The sequence below is a fragment of the Balaenoptera musculus genome, chromosome 4 (genome assembly GCF_009873245.2).
Source record: "Balaenoptera musculus isolate JJ_BM4_2016_0621 chromosome 4, mBalMus1.pri.v3, whole genome shotgun sequence".
In the NCBI taxonomy this organism is placed as follows: domain Eukaryota; kingdom Metazoa; phylum Chordata; class Mammalia; order Artiodactyla; family Balaenopteridae; genus Balaenoptera; species Balaenoptera musculus.
This window is the reverse complement of record NC_045788.1, coordinates 11,742,678-11,758,942: the sequence shown is the minus strand read 5'-3', so window position 1 is coordinate 11,758,942 and position 16,265 is coordinate 11,742,678. Positions and strand designations below refer to the sequence as shown.

Genomic DNA, 16,265 nt, shown 5'->3' with positions numbered 1-16,265 from the left:
CATTTGTTGAATGAGTGAACAAGCAATCAGAGGGCATGGATTGATGGATTTATACAAAAGGTCTAAGGGTATAAAAGTATAAGAGGGTGATGATGGGTTTATACAGAAACATCATGTAATAAGCTTTTGTAATATTCCTGAAAGCTGGCCCAGAAAGATATTAAGCCAACTTGGTAATTAACATCAGCCAAGAGCTCCACAGATTTTAGCACTATCTGAGCTGCACACGCAGCTTATTTGCTATCTGATCATCCTTACCTTTGTTCCACACACTTCTGCCCTTTGCATCTTGATCCCTAACCACCAGACTACAGAGACAGGATGACAAATGGAGAGAGAAAATGGAGGGAGGGAGAAATGTTTTTGAAATTACAAAAAAATCTATTGGTAAGGTAAATGGCAATGTTAATCATTAAAATATAAATAATTAAAAAACCAAACCACTTGGTTGGCAAAGAGCTGTAAGACTCAGCTTAAACTCAGGTGATTTATTGGAGGCAGAGCTGTGCTACCAGTATGAGGCAGCAAAGAAGTCCAGATAAAATTTTTATCATTTGGCAGGCAGCACATTGTTCTAACTCATCTTTCCAGATGTACCACATTTTGGAGCTTGATTATAATATGCTGTAAATAAAGATTACTCACCATGTCTGCCAGCTGGGGAAAAAGAACAAAGGAGGTTAGGTTATTATTTGGTAGGGGAACAGTGTTCTGTATTGTGTAAGAAATCATGGCAGCCAAGACTCCGCCTTGTGAGCTTTTTGTAGATGACTCAAAAACCAAGGCAACAAATAGGGTTTGGAGAAATGCAGACAGATCCAACATGTTGGTAAAAGCACAGGTCCTTCCGCAGGGAACGGGATGGGAGAAATAGGAGGGCCATAAATCAGTGGCACGCAGCCAGCTGTCAGAGGGAAAGGATTTCTGCCTGGGAGGGAACATTATGTTGCAGAGAGGTGCACTGAATCTGGACAGTTAAAAGGTCCTAACCGCTCTTTACTCTAGATTTCCCCCAAGTAGATATCTATAGCCATCAATTACATATATGTATACATATATGTGTACATGTATGTAATATGTGTGTGTGTGTATATATATATATAAACATCAGAGATGGATTTACTCTTAAGTAAATGAAGCTTAAACTTTAGGACCGTACTGTCCAATATGAAAGCCACTAGCCTCATGTGACTATTTATACTTGAATCAATTAAAATTAAATGAGGGACTTCCCTGGTGGTCCAGTGGTTAAGAATCTGTCTTGCAATGCAGGGGACGCTGGTTCGATCCCTGGTTGGGGAACTAAGATCCCACATGCTGCGGGGCAACTAAGCTTGCGTGCCGCAACTTCTGAGCCTGTGCGCCATAACTAGAGAGACTGCGTGCTGCAACTACAGAGCCCACATGCTCTGGAGCCTGTGAACCACAACTAGAGAGAAGCCCGTGCACTGCAACGAGAGATCCTGTATCCTGCAACTAAGACACGATGCATCCAAAATAAAAAAATTTAAAAAAATGAAATAAATTCAGCTTCTCAGTTACATTAACCATCTATCAAGACTCAAAGTCCCATGAGGCTAGTGGCTACATATTGAACAGTGCAGTGGATACTTCCATCATTGCAGAAAGTTCTGGACAGCACTGCTCTCGACCTCTCACCCACGGGGCCCCTTGCAAGGCCTTGAGAAGGGCCCTAGCCACATGTTCACATGATCATGTGATTTTATAATAGACAGAAGTCAGTGGTTGTGATTTCCTTTCTTGTCCTAAAGGACACTTTTGAAGTAGTTTTGTACCTACTTTTGGATTTACAATTTTGTATTGAACCCCTCAAATTTTAAAAGATCAGGCCTCATCATACTTGGATTTATCCTTGAGTCATCGTAGTTCACATGGCTCCCATGTCAGAAAGCCCACTCTGCTAATCCAGCCCCAGAGCAACCAGTCTTCATGACCCAATGCATAGATTTTGATTCCCGCATACGGATGGTTCCATTCTGCTACAAAAAGGCAGAGTTAAGATCAGCACTGCATTCAAAGCTTTGAAAAGTCTGTGTCTTTGAGACTGATGCTCTCTACAGAAATGGGCTCTAATTTGTCTAACTTCTCCCTTCAAATACACTTTCATTTTAGAAAATTGAGAGATTTCCAAAAAGCCTGGAGGGAACTGTGACATTCTTTTGAGTCCTAGTGTTTATCTGGGAAGTTGTTACGCATTTGTAGGTGAACATTAAATAGCCGACTCTCTCCTCATCTTGTCCATGGCGTTCTTTTGATGCTGCTAACACGTATTTTGATAGAAGATGCTGCTATAAGGGTCTCAAAGCAAATTCAAAAGAGCATTTGCCAAATCAAAATGCCTTTTTGCTTTTAAAATTTTGAGAGTAAAGAAAATACAGGCAGAGTGAATAATTTTAAAAGCAAATGAGTCTAACTCAAGGTAGTCAAGCACACCTTCTCAGGGAAGGAGTAACAAATGATAAACAGAAGTCAGGGCTCCCACCCACTAGGACACCCCCTTGGCATGGCTGGCTCTTTTACACCAGCTGAATTCAACACTTAGTTATTGTCAGGGGTTAATCATTTTAAAAAGTTTAATGTGACTCCCCACTGATTGATTTCACCATCAGAGGAGTTCTGACCTTGTGTCTCCATTTTCCCCTGATTAAAAGCACCAGATATAGCCTGACTTAGTGCTTGGAAACATTTCAATAGACATCCTGGCAGCCAGAGAGGGAGTCAATAGTCACCAGTGTATGCTGCCTCAAAATATACACAGTGACATCTCTAATTTTAAGAAATTGGCTGGTAAATTGTCTCAATTTTGAGTGCAGAATTTGCTGCTTTTCCTCTATGAATGCTGACACCCCGGGTGATCATTCTAAGTGGGGTACTTACGACTGTGGTCCTGTACATGCTGGATGAGCTCACATGTCTGCTCAAAAATAAAACAGAAAGAATTAACTAACAGACTGCCAGGTCCTAGAGTTGAGAAATAAATAAGTGTCACAGGGCGCTCAGGCACCTTTGGAGTTAGCAGATACGTACGGAGAAGGAAGGCAATCCTTTGGCCCCTTTCACACCCTAGGGAAACAAAAAGAGTGTGGTTTCAGGGCTTTGGACACACACATCAGGAGCCAGAACGTGCATCAACGTTACTCTAAGAAAAAAAAAAACTTCTTAACGTTTATATTCTAAGTTCAAGGGAGAAAAGAATTCATGTAGGATACTCGTCACCTAATTAACAATAACATTCTAAGGGGAAGAAACTGTAAGCAGTGAGTGTCCAATGGCCACTTTCCCCCAGCTGCATCTCTGGATGATAAGGGTTGCCCAGAAGCTAAGGATGGAGCTGCCAATGAGACACTGGCAGGGAGACTCTGGAGCAGGTCCTCAGCCTAGAACTAAATAAGCCTGAACCATCCCCTGTGCCTGCCCCTCCTTAAGGCAGAGGTACAGAGTTCCCCAATGCTTTGCCTTGGCCACTGGGCAGCCGCTGAGCAGAACCTAAATCTATTCCTGTCACTGGTTGGATGACAACAGGACCAGACTCAAACTGAACTTCTGGAAGGTAATCCCCACTGTCTTCCCAAAATGACTAGATATATCTCTGGGTTGGGGATAGAAAGAACAAAGGGGAATTGGTTTGAATTTCATGTGTTTGGTCTCATCTTTGGAACAGGAAGAGTCTGGCTGCTCTCACACAGAGACAGGGAAAAATGCGATGGCGCCCCACCCAAACTCCCAAAGAAAATAAGTTCCATGTGAATGCAGCGTTGGTAACTTACTTATTAATTTCCTCTCACTTTCTTTCATTCACTGATCACTTACTGACTGTGAGAAAAGGGCAAGGATTGGCCAGATAAATAAAATTCACTGATCATTGAGAAATCTCATTTTAGATGAAATGAGAAATCCCTTTTCATTTCCTCCCTCAATTCCTCCCACCACCCAAGAAATGGCAACTGATATTTAATAGGCATTTTTTCCCCTCCTCTCTCTGAGCACATTAAAGGTGGAAAAATAGTGAAAATTGTTGCCAAGCTGCAAAGACTGAAAGCACACATATTTGGATAATGAAGATTTCGGGCATTGACTTTTTATTTGGAAAAGGAGCTGATGTGATTTATGGGTTTTCAATTTACCTTGCGTCCAGGAGGTCCCAGCTCCCCAGGGGATCCCGGTTCTCCTGGAAGCCCAGCAGACACCTCAAAGCAGAATTTATTTACTTTAGAATTATACATACATGTTTGTGTGTTTGTGGGTGTGGGTGTTTTACATTTCAAAAGCAATACACTTTCATTTTAGAAAATTGAGAGATTTCCAAAAGGCACACAGAAGGAAAAACATCCTCAGCAACCTCCTCTCCCCCAAATAATCCTTGTTGACATTTTGGTGTCTTTTCCTCTGCTCTTTTATTTGTTTATCCTTTTGGTATTAATCTATACATATTTTAATATATTTTTATACTTTTTCCTGTTGCCTTTTAAACTAAATATACATCTTGGGGCATTTTCATGTTACTGATATTCTTTCACAAAAATCACCTTTCATGGCTGCCATAGTATTCTATTACATGGATATACCATGATTTATTTAATCAGTCCATTATGGTTGGCATTTAAGTTTGCTGTTGTTGTAATAAGCATGCCACTATAAAGTCATATGTGCAATTCTGATTATTTCCTTAGGGAACATTGTTAGAACTAGAATTGCTGGGTCAAGGGAGAAATTTTAATCTAAATAAATTTTTATCTCAACTTATCTAAATTTAGTAGGTGACTAAACTGAAAAACAAACACATGAACAAAACCCCAGAAAAATAAAAATTTAAATATAAAAACCTTTGAAGAACTAAAACAAGAAAATATTTAGCAGTTGGCTGGAAACATTTGTAGTAAAATGGGGAATAACAGCAGTAAATAAAAACAACATTTGTTGACTACTTACTTTATTCATGTGCATTCAACAGTATAATTTATCATAAAGAAAGCTAGAATTTAGTTTAAGAATTAGGAAAATATTCCTTTGTTCATTCACAATGTCATGTTTTTTATAAGAATAAAAAACAAAGTTGTCTAAAATCAACTTAATTTGTAAAAGCATTGCCTATGGAACAGCAAATAATTACTGATATCCTTTGGGTCTTCCAATGATATTTACAGCATGCTGGGTTGAGTAAAAAAAACAAAACAAAACAACAACCTTACTGATCATATTTTATTTAGAAGATATAGATTAACCTCCAGGGCAAAAAAAGGCAGATTGAACATTGGCATTTACTCTTGCTCCCTCCAATGTCTTACTAAAATAATAGTAAGCAGATTTTTTTTAAAGGCAAAAATATGACAAGCATGGGGAGAATGAGAAAGGAGACAATAGCCATCAAACTTCAGATGCTGGAAAGCAGAAGTACCAGTGTTAAATGACTCAGAGCTGAAAAAGCTAAAGCTTAGGCCAGCAGCAGGGAAAGCCAAGAATCTGTGTGTTTTATAACACACTCTCAGAAGGTACCTCCAGAAGTGGAGGTAAAGAAGAGAGGCTTAATAAGGCAGATTGGTTGAAGATCATTTTAGGAATCCCCAAGCCTCCTCCCCATTCTCTACCATTGGGTGAATGTCCCTTCTTCCTCCTCAGTGACAGAGGTAAAACCGAGGTGTCTGCACTAGGAAACCCCAGACAGAGCTGAGGGCCAGTGGTACCATCCAGAAAATAGGGTGATCAAATGAAGGTGTGGAATAGATGTGAGACCCCTAGAAAGCTGGGGTTCCCAGAAAGCTGGCAGCCAGAACTTCACCCTCAGGCAGGAGATTGAAAGAATCTTCTCAGGGGAATCTGACTAGATTTGAGAAGAAAGACCCAAACATGCTGATATCAGACGTTTGCTAAGTATCAACTCAGCCAGATCACTCTTCAGTGACACTTGTAGTTGACGAGCCCCACCCATCTCCTCGGGGTTTCCAATCAGAATTTTTGTCCTCAACTCTTCAATAGAGAGAGTTAGCCCATTCCCCGGAAACATGAGAAATAGAGAGCAGGACAGAAAAAAAACACACGGCAGAGAACAGACTATGTTGGGCAAAGAAGACTCCAAAAATACTAATTTATATCCTCAGGGAGATGAGATGTTTCAACCATGAAACAAGAGCAGGATAGTATAAAAAAGGAATATTCTGACAGCAAAAAAATGAGTGCTTGAAAATTAAACTATGAGAGAAGCATGGTAAGATAAAGTCAAAGAAATCTCCCAGAAAGTAGAGCAAAAAGACAACTTGCAGAGAAATAGGAGCTAAGTGGCAGAGGGATTGCCAGGTTTTCCTAACAAACCTTGTGAAATTAGTTGACTCTCTAAACCAGTGGTCCTTAGCTGGGGGGTGGGGGTATTTTGTGTCCTTCAACCCCGACTCCTGTGGGGACATTTGGTAATGTCTGGAGACATTTTTGGCTGTCATAATGGTGGGGGACAGGCGGATGATGCTGATCTAGTGGGTAGAGGCCAGCAATGCTGCTAAACATCCTGCAATGCACGGAGCAGCCCCACAGCAATTATCCAGCACAAATGTCAGCAGTGCTGTGGCTGAGGAACCCTGCCTTGAAGTATGTGCATGTGTGTCAGTTGATAAAAAGTGTAAATACATACAAACATACCTGTATACCCAAAATAAGATAGGCTAAAAATCATGGCAAATTTTTAAAAAAATGCTTCAGTTGGGGGAAAAAGGTGAAGACCTAGAAAACTGAAACTAGGAATGTAATCATTCCAAGAGAACTAAAGAGACACTCAAAGCTTTATCACTAAAAGCTTCCAATGGGAACTTCTGATCTTTCAAAGGGAAAACCTGGAAGTTTTCAGTGTCTAAACTTCAAATTCAAAAATACTCACAGAGATGTAGAGAAAGCAGCATGGCAGGTGAAATAAGCAAGTTAAAAAACAGTGATGAAGGGCTTCCCTGGTGGCGCAGTGGTTAAGAATCCACCTGCCAATGCAGGGGACACGGGTTCAAGCCCTGGTCTGGGAAGATCTCACATGCCGTGGAGCAACTAAGCCTGTGCGCCACAACTACTGAGCCCATGTGCCACAACTACTGAGCCTGCACTCTAGAGCCCGTGAGCCAAAACTACTGAGCCCGCATGCCTAGAGCCCGTGCTCTGCAACAAGAGAAGCCACCGCAATGAGAAGCCCGTGCATCGCAACAAAGACCCAGCACAGCCAAAAATAAATAAAAATAAAAAGTAAATTTATATTAAAAAAAAAACAGTGATGAATTGTCCAATGTGGGAAAAAAATTCAAGTAACCAAAGGCCAAGACAAAAAGATGATATATTAATTCCCTATTAGTTTATTGCTTTTTAAAAATGATTAATGTGCCATTGGGCAGCAAGGGAACCCAAGAAACTGCTGACCATGTTTCCATGCCTCCAATGTCCATGGGTAAACTACCTCATTAACAAGCAGAGGGAAAAGATCCAGAGATCTGGATTAATTTGAAAGTCTTTTCAAATTATCTTTCTTTTATCGGTCTTCTTCTTCTTTTTTTTTTTTTTTTGAGAACAAAAATGTTAAGGGATAGTCATCCAAAAACATGTATGAAGAAAAGCATTATAGCCAGGAAATAGTCCTCTTGGGAAAAGCAGGATGGAGGGAAAGAAGTTTCTTTATTTTGTACCCCTAAAACCCACATAAATAATCTCTTCACATAAAGTTTTTGTTATACTTTTCAGGAAAAAAACAGATCAGAGTAAAACTAACTATGGTGACAAAACTGGAAAACCACCTCAAGTAACAGTTTTTATCAGACTTCTCGTTTTTCTTGTCCAGCAATTGACATGGTATCAAGATCAGTTGCCCGATCAGTGCTGTTCTGAAGAAAAGAGATAAAGATGGCCTCAGGAGATAATTGTCATAAGATTTGCCTTTTATAAAGCCACCATCTCAGTTTTGCAGCTTATGATATATAAAGAGTCAGCAAAGGCAAAATCCATTCTTAGCACACGAGAACCCAAGGCAAGCTCGGGATGCTGATGCTTCTGAGGGTGCCGGAGGTGGGTGTTTATTCTGAGTGGTCCAAAGCATTAGGCAATGTCTAGGTCCTCCAGGGAATAAAAAGGACACATTCATTACAGTACATTATTTTACATAATAAACGGAAACTTTCTCCTCGAGCTCAAGAGATACTCTCTTGAGCTAAATTGGGAGAGGACCACCTCATTAAAGTAGTTTAATGAGACCTTAACAGGGGAGACAAGATGCCAGTGGGCATTAAATTACACGAGATCTGCTGGGGGGGATGGGATTAAACTGGACATATTTTGTGGTGCAAAAACAGTTTTGACCACAAGGATTCCTTAAGAAACAACACACAACTTATTTCCAGTGTTAAGAATGGTACCTTGTCAGCCAGATCAGGTGAACTTGGTCACTACGAGCCTTATTGCTGGCAATGAAGGATGAGTAAAATATCCATTTCCCTTCCCCAAGTTCGCCTTAACAAAAACCACACGTTTTACAAGTCTTTGGGACCAAATGACAACTCAAATGACTGTAAAAGCATGAAAAAGGAGTTCCCTGGTGGCGCAGTGGTTAAGAGTCTGCCTGCCAATGCAGGGCACACGGGTTCAAGCCCTGGTCCGGGAAGATCCCACATGCCACGGAGCAACTAAGTCCGTGCGCTACAACTACTGAGCCTGCGCTCTAGAGCCCGCGTGCCACAACTACTGAGCCCACGTGCCACAACTACTGAAGCCTACACGCCTAGAGACCGTGCTCTGCAACAAGAGAAGCCACCACCATGAGAAGCCCGCGCACCGCAACAAAGGGTAGACCCCGCTCGCCGCAACTAGAGAAAGCCCATGCACAGCAATGAAGACCCAACACAGCCAAAAATAATAAAATAAATAAATAAATAAACAAAAAAGGCCTTCCCAAAGTAGCTGAGGTTGTAAGGCTTTGCAGCCTGAGAAACTTACTGTCTTGCCTCTAGTGCCCTTGGGTCCAGTTTCTCCTGGACCACCAGGGTCCCCAACCTCACCCTAAATAAATTCAGAGAAATAAAATAAAATGGTTAGTAAAATCAAAGGGATATATCTCATTGTATTTTTATACTGATTCCAACACGAAGACATTTTTCACATATATTTTTATCTTTAATCGTCTTCTTTGAAGAGTCTTCCCCCCAATAACCTCTCATTTTTAAATTCTCCACACAGTACACTGGAGCCTCACTGTTTTATTTCTCTGTCTCTCCAGCCAGAACACAGCCTCCTTGGAGATATGAACTGTGCTTTTCATTTTGTCCCCTGATCCAATCACAGGACCTAGCATTGACTTAGCTCAGTCAATCTTTCCAGCAGAAGTGAAAGCCTTAAGGTAGAGGACAGCATCGCTAACTTATTATCTGAAGGTGCCTTATAAACATGTTGGGAGAATTGAGGCAGGTGAGATCAGGTAATTTTGGTTTTCCTTACATTTTACTTCCCTTTGAGCAAAGAGGAAAATACATATGGTAGAGGGGAAGGAGTACACGTGAGGAGAAAAATAAGGATGATTTCTTCCTTTACTTATGAATTAAAAACGAGAAATGAAATATTATTTTTAAAAGACTGCTTCTTCCTTCTCCCCTTTCCCCATAAAGTTTTCTTTTTATTCATTTATAATTAACTATCCTTCTATTATCCTATAATACATTTCATAAGCCCAGGAGTATCTCTGATTGATCCCTAGTTAGTATGAAGTACACGGTACCTTAGGTCCAATTTCTCCAGGGAATCCTTCTTGCCCCTATAATCAACAGTGGAGAAAATTAATATATGCACATATCACCAGGGTAGGCTTATATTGACTTTAATTTTGCCTGCTGCCTTATTTAGTTTAAGTGCCTCTGAACCAAGGAAGGGCCAGAACAATTGAAAATGAAACTGTATGGCACGATTTGAGAAACTAACTCCAATTTCTAAATTAAACTATTTACTGGTCTCACCAAAATATCATGACAACCTAAGACAAATGGGTAAATGCACACATTTGAGGAATTACACACCAGCTCTCTTTCAAATGTAGACATTCGACAGGATAGTTGGCCATCTGGCCATGTGTTTCTGAAACAGTCTTCTTAAATGGATTTCAATTTTGGGGAAGAAATTGGGGAAGCCTGCCGTCTAAATTTGATCATTTGTTTTCTGGTCCTCTGTTTACCTTCTTTGGCCACAGACTATAGTTGAAGAGGTATGATAATCCTCATTTGATTAAAAACATATTTTATTTAAGATAAAGTTTATTTTCTGATCATTAAAAGTAAGATCTCCTCAAATATATTTAAAATATAAAAGGATAGAAAGAAGAAAAATCACCCAAATCTCACTTCCCAGAACGGTTACTATAAATATTTTGTCATATTTTCTTTAATCTTTCTAAATGCATTTCTAAAATGCATTTTAGCACAATTGGGATAAATGTTTTTTCTTATTACATTCTGATTTTTACTTGACATTGTCACAGAAGTTCTATACAATTATGTATGAACATTTACATTCATTTTAAAGAGTGGCTAATATTTCAATGCTATAAGCTACTTAATAGTTCCATTTTTAACAAATATTAAGGTTGTTTTCAATTATTCTCTATTCTAATGAAAATTTCACTGGAAATCCTTCATTCATTAGGGTTTTTTTTTAAAAGAAATTTTAGCTGTTTGGGGTTTGTTTATTCTTCCAGACAGCCTCTTGCATCATTCCCATTGGGATTTCATTTAGAATTGCATTGATCCTTTATAATGTTTTAGACTTTCCAACAAGAACTTGGTATGTCTCCATTTATTGAAATTTTTTACCTCAGTAATTTTTGTCATAGGTCTTGAACATTTTTGTAGAAAGGATGTTCTTAACTATATTATGTTTTTGTGGATGTTATTATGATTTCTAAGTGGTTATTGTTGGTATACAGCAATCACTGCTTTTGATAAATTTATCTTACTTCCAGACACTTAAATATTCAGTGACAATATAAAGTTATAATTCTGATATAAAGTTACGAGGTTAAATTTTAAAGTTACTGCTTGGCCCAATGCATTTGGAAAGGCCCTGTAAAACTTCTCACTAATGATTAGAGTAAACATAGTCAGAGGACAAATTTTGGAATGCCTCCCTAAGGCTCTAGATTAGATGTACTGTTCAAGCTGGAAGCAGTCAGGCCCTGGCTGCGCATCTCTGCAAAGAACAGAAAATTAATTTCAGGTTTCACTTGTTGCCTGGCCCTTATGTTTAAGTTGTTTTCTTTTTTTCTACCATATTCCCCACAAGATATCAGCAAATAAATGATCAAAATCTATCTATAAAGGTCCAAGTCTACCTTATTCACTACTTGCTTTTTTCTCTTAAATGTAGCCATAAAGAGCAACAGAAAATAAATGGAAAATGACCAGCTTTCAGTCGATGTGTCTTACCTTTGTTCCTTTACTTCCAACACTACCATAACCTGGGTTGCCATCATCACCCTGTAAACAAAGCAATTATTTACAAACATCCCCTACTGCAGACAGAGGCAGCCTTATTCACAAGAGAACTAGACAACCAGTTTTTTGGTTTGATTAGGAAAAATTAGGCAGCAGGATTCTCCCTCTGGGGCAGCCCACTGACATAGTGGCACTAAAGGAAACTCTCAATAACAGGCACAGACAATGCACTGTCCCTTAATCTCACTTGTCTCATTATGTTATGAGGATTAAATGAGAAAATTTCAGGTGTATAATAATCTTAAAAAAAAGAAGGTAGAAGTGTTATCTCTCCTGGATAACATTTGTATTTTAATACCTTAGCTCTAAACCATTTTCAGTTTTCTGGATAAAAGTAAGATCTCCTAAATGTCTGGGCACTGGCTACTGTTGGATCCTTGTAGAGGTCTTAGTGAGAAGCCCCGAGCACTGGGGGAAGGGTGGGCTCAGTTTCCCATGAATGGGTTTGGATGAGAGGAAAGAATGCAAGAAAGGTTATGGGGTTGTTAAACACAAGTTTTGTCCAGTTTATCATTTGGCTTCAAGAGCATCCCAGCCAGGATGCTTGGTACCTGGGAAGTTGCTACCTTGGAAAAGCTGGTCAAGATGAGGATGAAATCTCAATCACTAGAAAGCTCTACAGCTAGATTGGGATGTTATCTTCAACACGCTCTTCAGAGAACCACACCTAATATCTATTGAACTAAAAGGATTCCAAGAGCCAGATCAAAAGTAGGAATAAAACACAAACCCGCAAGCCTCGAGGACCCCGAAGGCCAATGGGTCCCTTTTCTCCCACATCGCCAGGTTCTCCCTGTCAAACAGAACAATGAAATGTGTCCTTATTAGGTTGCTTTTGTAAAGGAAATTAGAAATGATGGCACTAAGACAAGAGTTTTCAACTGCATCCATGTGTATCACAGTGACAATGAGTTAGTGGCCAGGACTGTGTCTGTAAGCAATACAAGAGGAACTGCTGTTGTTGGTGAGTGAAGTCTCCTCCATTGATAAATGAAGCCCCAGCAAGTCTGACGTATTGTTTAGTGCAAGTTGCCATCTTAGCAGCTCAGTGCTATGAGCCGCACCCTTGGAAATGTCTTACCATGAGTCAAAGAGGAGGCTCTGCACTGTCTTAAAAAATTAACAAAACAGTTTTCCATGATGATCCATGCAAATCTTCTGGCTGCTGCAGAAACAGAGGCCTATTAATCTACTTTTAATCAAGATAGCCAAGGTAGCACGACATCCCTGGCAATAGTTTCTGACTTCTGACTAATAGAACACCTACTGTGGGTTACAAATCAATCTCAGTATTACGGTGAGGAAATCCAACTACTTGGGAAAGTTAACATAGGTTTACAAAAGAAGGTTAACTCCTCTTCTTAAAAAAAAAAAGCTTTTAAAGTTTAGATTTTAAATGTACAAAATGTTGTGAAGACAGTACAGAGAGTTCTTATACATTCCACATTTAGCCGCCTCTATTGTTAATATCACATTAGTTACATTAGTAGGAACATTTGTCACAACAAATACATGGATATTAACTCATTAACTAAAGCCCATATTTTATTCAGATTTCCTTAGCTTTTACCACTTAATCTCCTTTTCCTATTCCAGGACCCCATGTCTCTGTAGGCTCCTCTAGACTGGGACAGTTTATCTGGTTTTCTGGTTTCTGATGACCTTGACAGTTTTGAGAAGTATTGATCGGATATTTTGTAGAATGTCCCTCAGTTGGAGTTTGCCTGATGTTGTGCTCATGATCATGCTGTGTTTTATGAGTTTGCGGAGAAAAGACCACAGAGGTGAATTGCCCTTTTTATCACATTGTATCAAGATTATATCCTATCAACATGGCTGGCACTATTGATGGTAACCTTGACCATCTGGCTGAGGGAGGCTTGGCTAAGTTTCTCCACTGTCTAGTTATTCCCCCTGCCCTTTCCACAAAGCTCTCTCTGGGAGAAAGAGTGTGGAAGGGTGCCCAGCCCATGCTGAAGGAGTGGGAGTGGTTTACTCATTGTTAAGGACAGAATGACAGCACAGTATGTGTGAGGAGTCCAAATGAACAAATGTCCACCAGCAATGACTGACCCTGGGGGGCGGGCGGTGGGAAGAGAATAGGGTTCCATGGAAGGGAGGCAGAAGATCATCTGCCCTGAAGCCTTTCTTTCAGGGCGGTGTCCCCCACAGTGTGCTCTGGGGGCCACCTGCCTCCCAATTACCTGGGGTCCACGGGCAAAAGGAAATACCAGGACCCCATCGGTATCAGTCTCTGGTGGTGGAGCCCAAGGATATGCCTTTATAATAAGCTTCTCAGCAGATTCTTATGCACACTGAAATTTGAGAACATCTGCTTTAAGGTAGGAAGACAAGGGAAGCCATGAGGCTTGTCCAGGGTCAAACACTTTATTATTGGTTACAGCCAGGTGTTGAGCTCAGTATTAATTGCTGGGTTGCTTGCCTCCCTGGGAACTTGAGCTTAATGGAGTAAGGCAGGAGTAAGTGCCTGGGGATCATCTCAGTTAATTATGAGTGTAAAAGACTTGGTCTACCTTGGGGCTGCCCAAAGGGTTTGGGTTTGCTTTGAGGGCAGTTACCCCCCAAATTCTTGCCTCTCCCATTCAAAAGTCCCTCTTATTAATAATGATATTCTTTGGCACAACTACCCTGCTCCTGTCTATCTCCTTCCATACTTCTTTCTATACGCTCAGTTACATCCCCCTCTAGGGTCCCTCCATCCCTGTCTTGGTCCCTTCCATCACACCCCATGGAGTGCCTTCATTTCACATGAAAACCTTCCCTATACACCCATGATGTCTGTACACACACATCTTCACTGTAAGATAAACTGTGTTCTTACCAGTGACACCACTTCCCCTGCAGCCCTTTCCAGGGCAAGAAGGCAGCAATGTATCTGTTCCAAACTTTCTTTTCCAGACCATTATTGCTATGCCACATGCTCTAGTAATCCCTTCCTTTTGGAGCTGATTATCCTTGTCATCCATGGATCGCATTTCGTCCTGCAATCAGCTGTCTTTGTAACACTCGGCTGCTGGCTCCATCATGTCCGCCCTTCTTAGCAGTTCTCCATTCCAATGCTCACCCCTCTTCTTATGCCCTCAAGAAATTTCTCCATTAATTATCTACACTTTCTCACATCTTCAACTTCCTCTTTTCTCTCTGTTTTTCTTTCCTCTGTTTATAAAAGTAAACTACAACCTCTTCTATCATTGAAAACGAATAAATAGCCTGCTCCAAACTGTTCTAGACCTTGCCAGTACTAGCAGTTAATGTCCCACCTCACCCCCAAAGCCTAGTTTCTCCAAAGAGTAGTTTACAGCCCAGCATCCATTTCCTCCTCATGAACACATTGTTCAGTCCTCTTCAGCCAGTCAATTGCTACGTTTTGGAATCTATTCTTTGGCTCATTTAGCCACCAGATGTGGTGGCTTCTCCAGTCCTCTCTTTCTTACTTGCTCAGTGCCAGCTGAGACTCCTGACCTCCCTTTCTAGGACTCTCCTTCTCAGCATCCAGTGTATTTTTCTGCTTCTTTCCCATCCTCCACTTACCCTTCTTACAAATGGTCATCACCAAGAGTCCTTTTAAACTCCAAATGATTCTGAAACCTCCATCTCCAACCAGTCCTAGACCCTCTCCTCTATTCCCCAAACCAAGCATTTTTCCTCACTCTTATTCCTCACTCTGACTTTCCCACTTCTGTGATGGGGTTCCTGCTCATGCTGGAAGCCCAGAGTCATCCAGCCCTCTTCTCTCTGCCTCAGTTCCCTCTTGGGAGAGCCCTACAGAGTCATCATGGGTCCCTCCTGTCCTCACCCTGTTAAGTCATCCAATCACTGCTTGTCTTGGAGACTGTGAGAGGACACCAACCTGCCTCCTAGCTTCTAATCTCTCAGCCTTCAAAATAGTCCCACATTGAGTTGCCTATTTAAAACCTTCCAAAGTCTGGCTGTGCTTGTACACGCCAATCACAAATTGTAAATAACACCGTGCTGGCTACCTAGTCAAGTCAGTCACCACAGACTTTCTTGTTCTTCATGGTCCCCCAAACAGCATCATTTTTCTTCCCCCAAATACCGGCTCATGGGGTTTTTCCAATCCTGTGCTTCCCTTCACATTATTTATTCAACCTAAATTCCTCATGCCCCCTCTGCTTGCCAAATAACTTCTTACCTTCCAAAGTCTACTCAAAGTCTATATCCTTATGATGCCTCTTTTCCCAGCCCAGAAATACTTCTATTAACACTATGCTTAAACTTCCATTTCAGTCCACTATCCCTGACTAGTGTTTTATGTCATAGATTCTTGTCTTGAAAATATTCTCAATTCTGTGGGGTTGATTCTATGTCATATTTATCATTACACAACCCAAAAATTCTTTCATGAAACAAATATTTTCTAAGCACTTATGACATGCCAGGTACTGTTCGAAGCTCTAGGGATACATCGGTGAGCAAAACAGACAAAGATCTCTGCTCTCCTGGAGCTGACTTTAGTACAGCTGAATGGCAGTGTAGTGTCTTTGTCTTTAAAGGTATTCAGCGAGAGTTTGTATTAATGGAGGAAAGAAATAAAGGAAGAATAAAAGAAGAGAAGGAAGGGTGGAAGTGGGGGGGAAGAAAGGAAGGCCTGCCCTAGAACAGTCCCCCTTCCATGAGATCCTCAGCTCAGATTGGGTGTAGCCCCTTGTGAGATGCTGAGCTGGATTCCCTGACTTCATCTGGGTCCACACCCACGTCCTTAGATGTTGCTGGCTC

The 16,265-nt window shown here is 40.7% G+C and overlaps 1 protein-coding gene across 1 annotated transcript in view; it reads right to left on the bottom strand.

Annotated features, from left to right (window-relative positions):
- COL6A6 (collagen type VI alpha 6 chain) overlaps nucleotides 1-16,265 on the bottom strand; it is a 174,145-nt gene that overhangs the window by 37,679 nt on the left and 120,201 nt on the right. The window contains exons 25-32 of the mRNA XM_036849516.1: nucleotides 12,238-12,300; nucleotides 11,439-11,489; nucleotides 9,743-9,778; nucleotides 8,968-9,030; nucleotides 4,146-4,208; nucleotides 3,049-3,084; nucleotides 2,899-2,935; nucleotides 646-657 (exon numbers count right to left, since the gene is read on the bottom strand). Coding sequence (XP_036705411.1) covers nucleotides 646-657; nucleotides 2,899-2,935; nucleotides 3,049-3,084; nucleotides 4,146-4,208; nucleotides 8,968-9,030; nucleotides 9,743-9,778; nucleotides 11,439-11,489; nucleotides 12,238-12,300 — 361 coding nt within the window. The remainder of the gene's footprint in view (nucleotides 1-645; nucleotides 658-2,898; nucleotides 2,936-3,048; nucleotides 3,085-4,145; nucleotides 4,209-8,967; nucleotides 9,031-9,742; nucleotides 9,779-11,438; nucleotides 11,490-12,237; nucleotides 12,301-16,265) is intronic.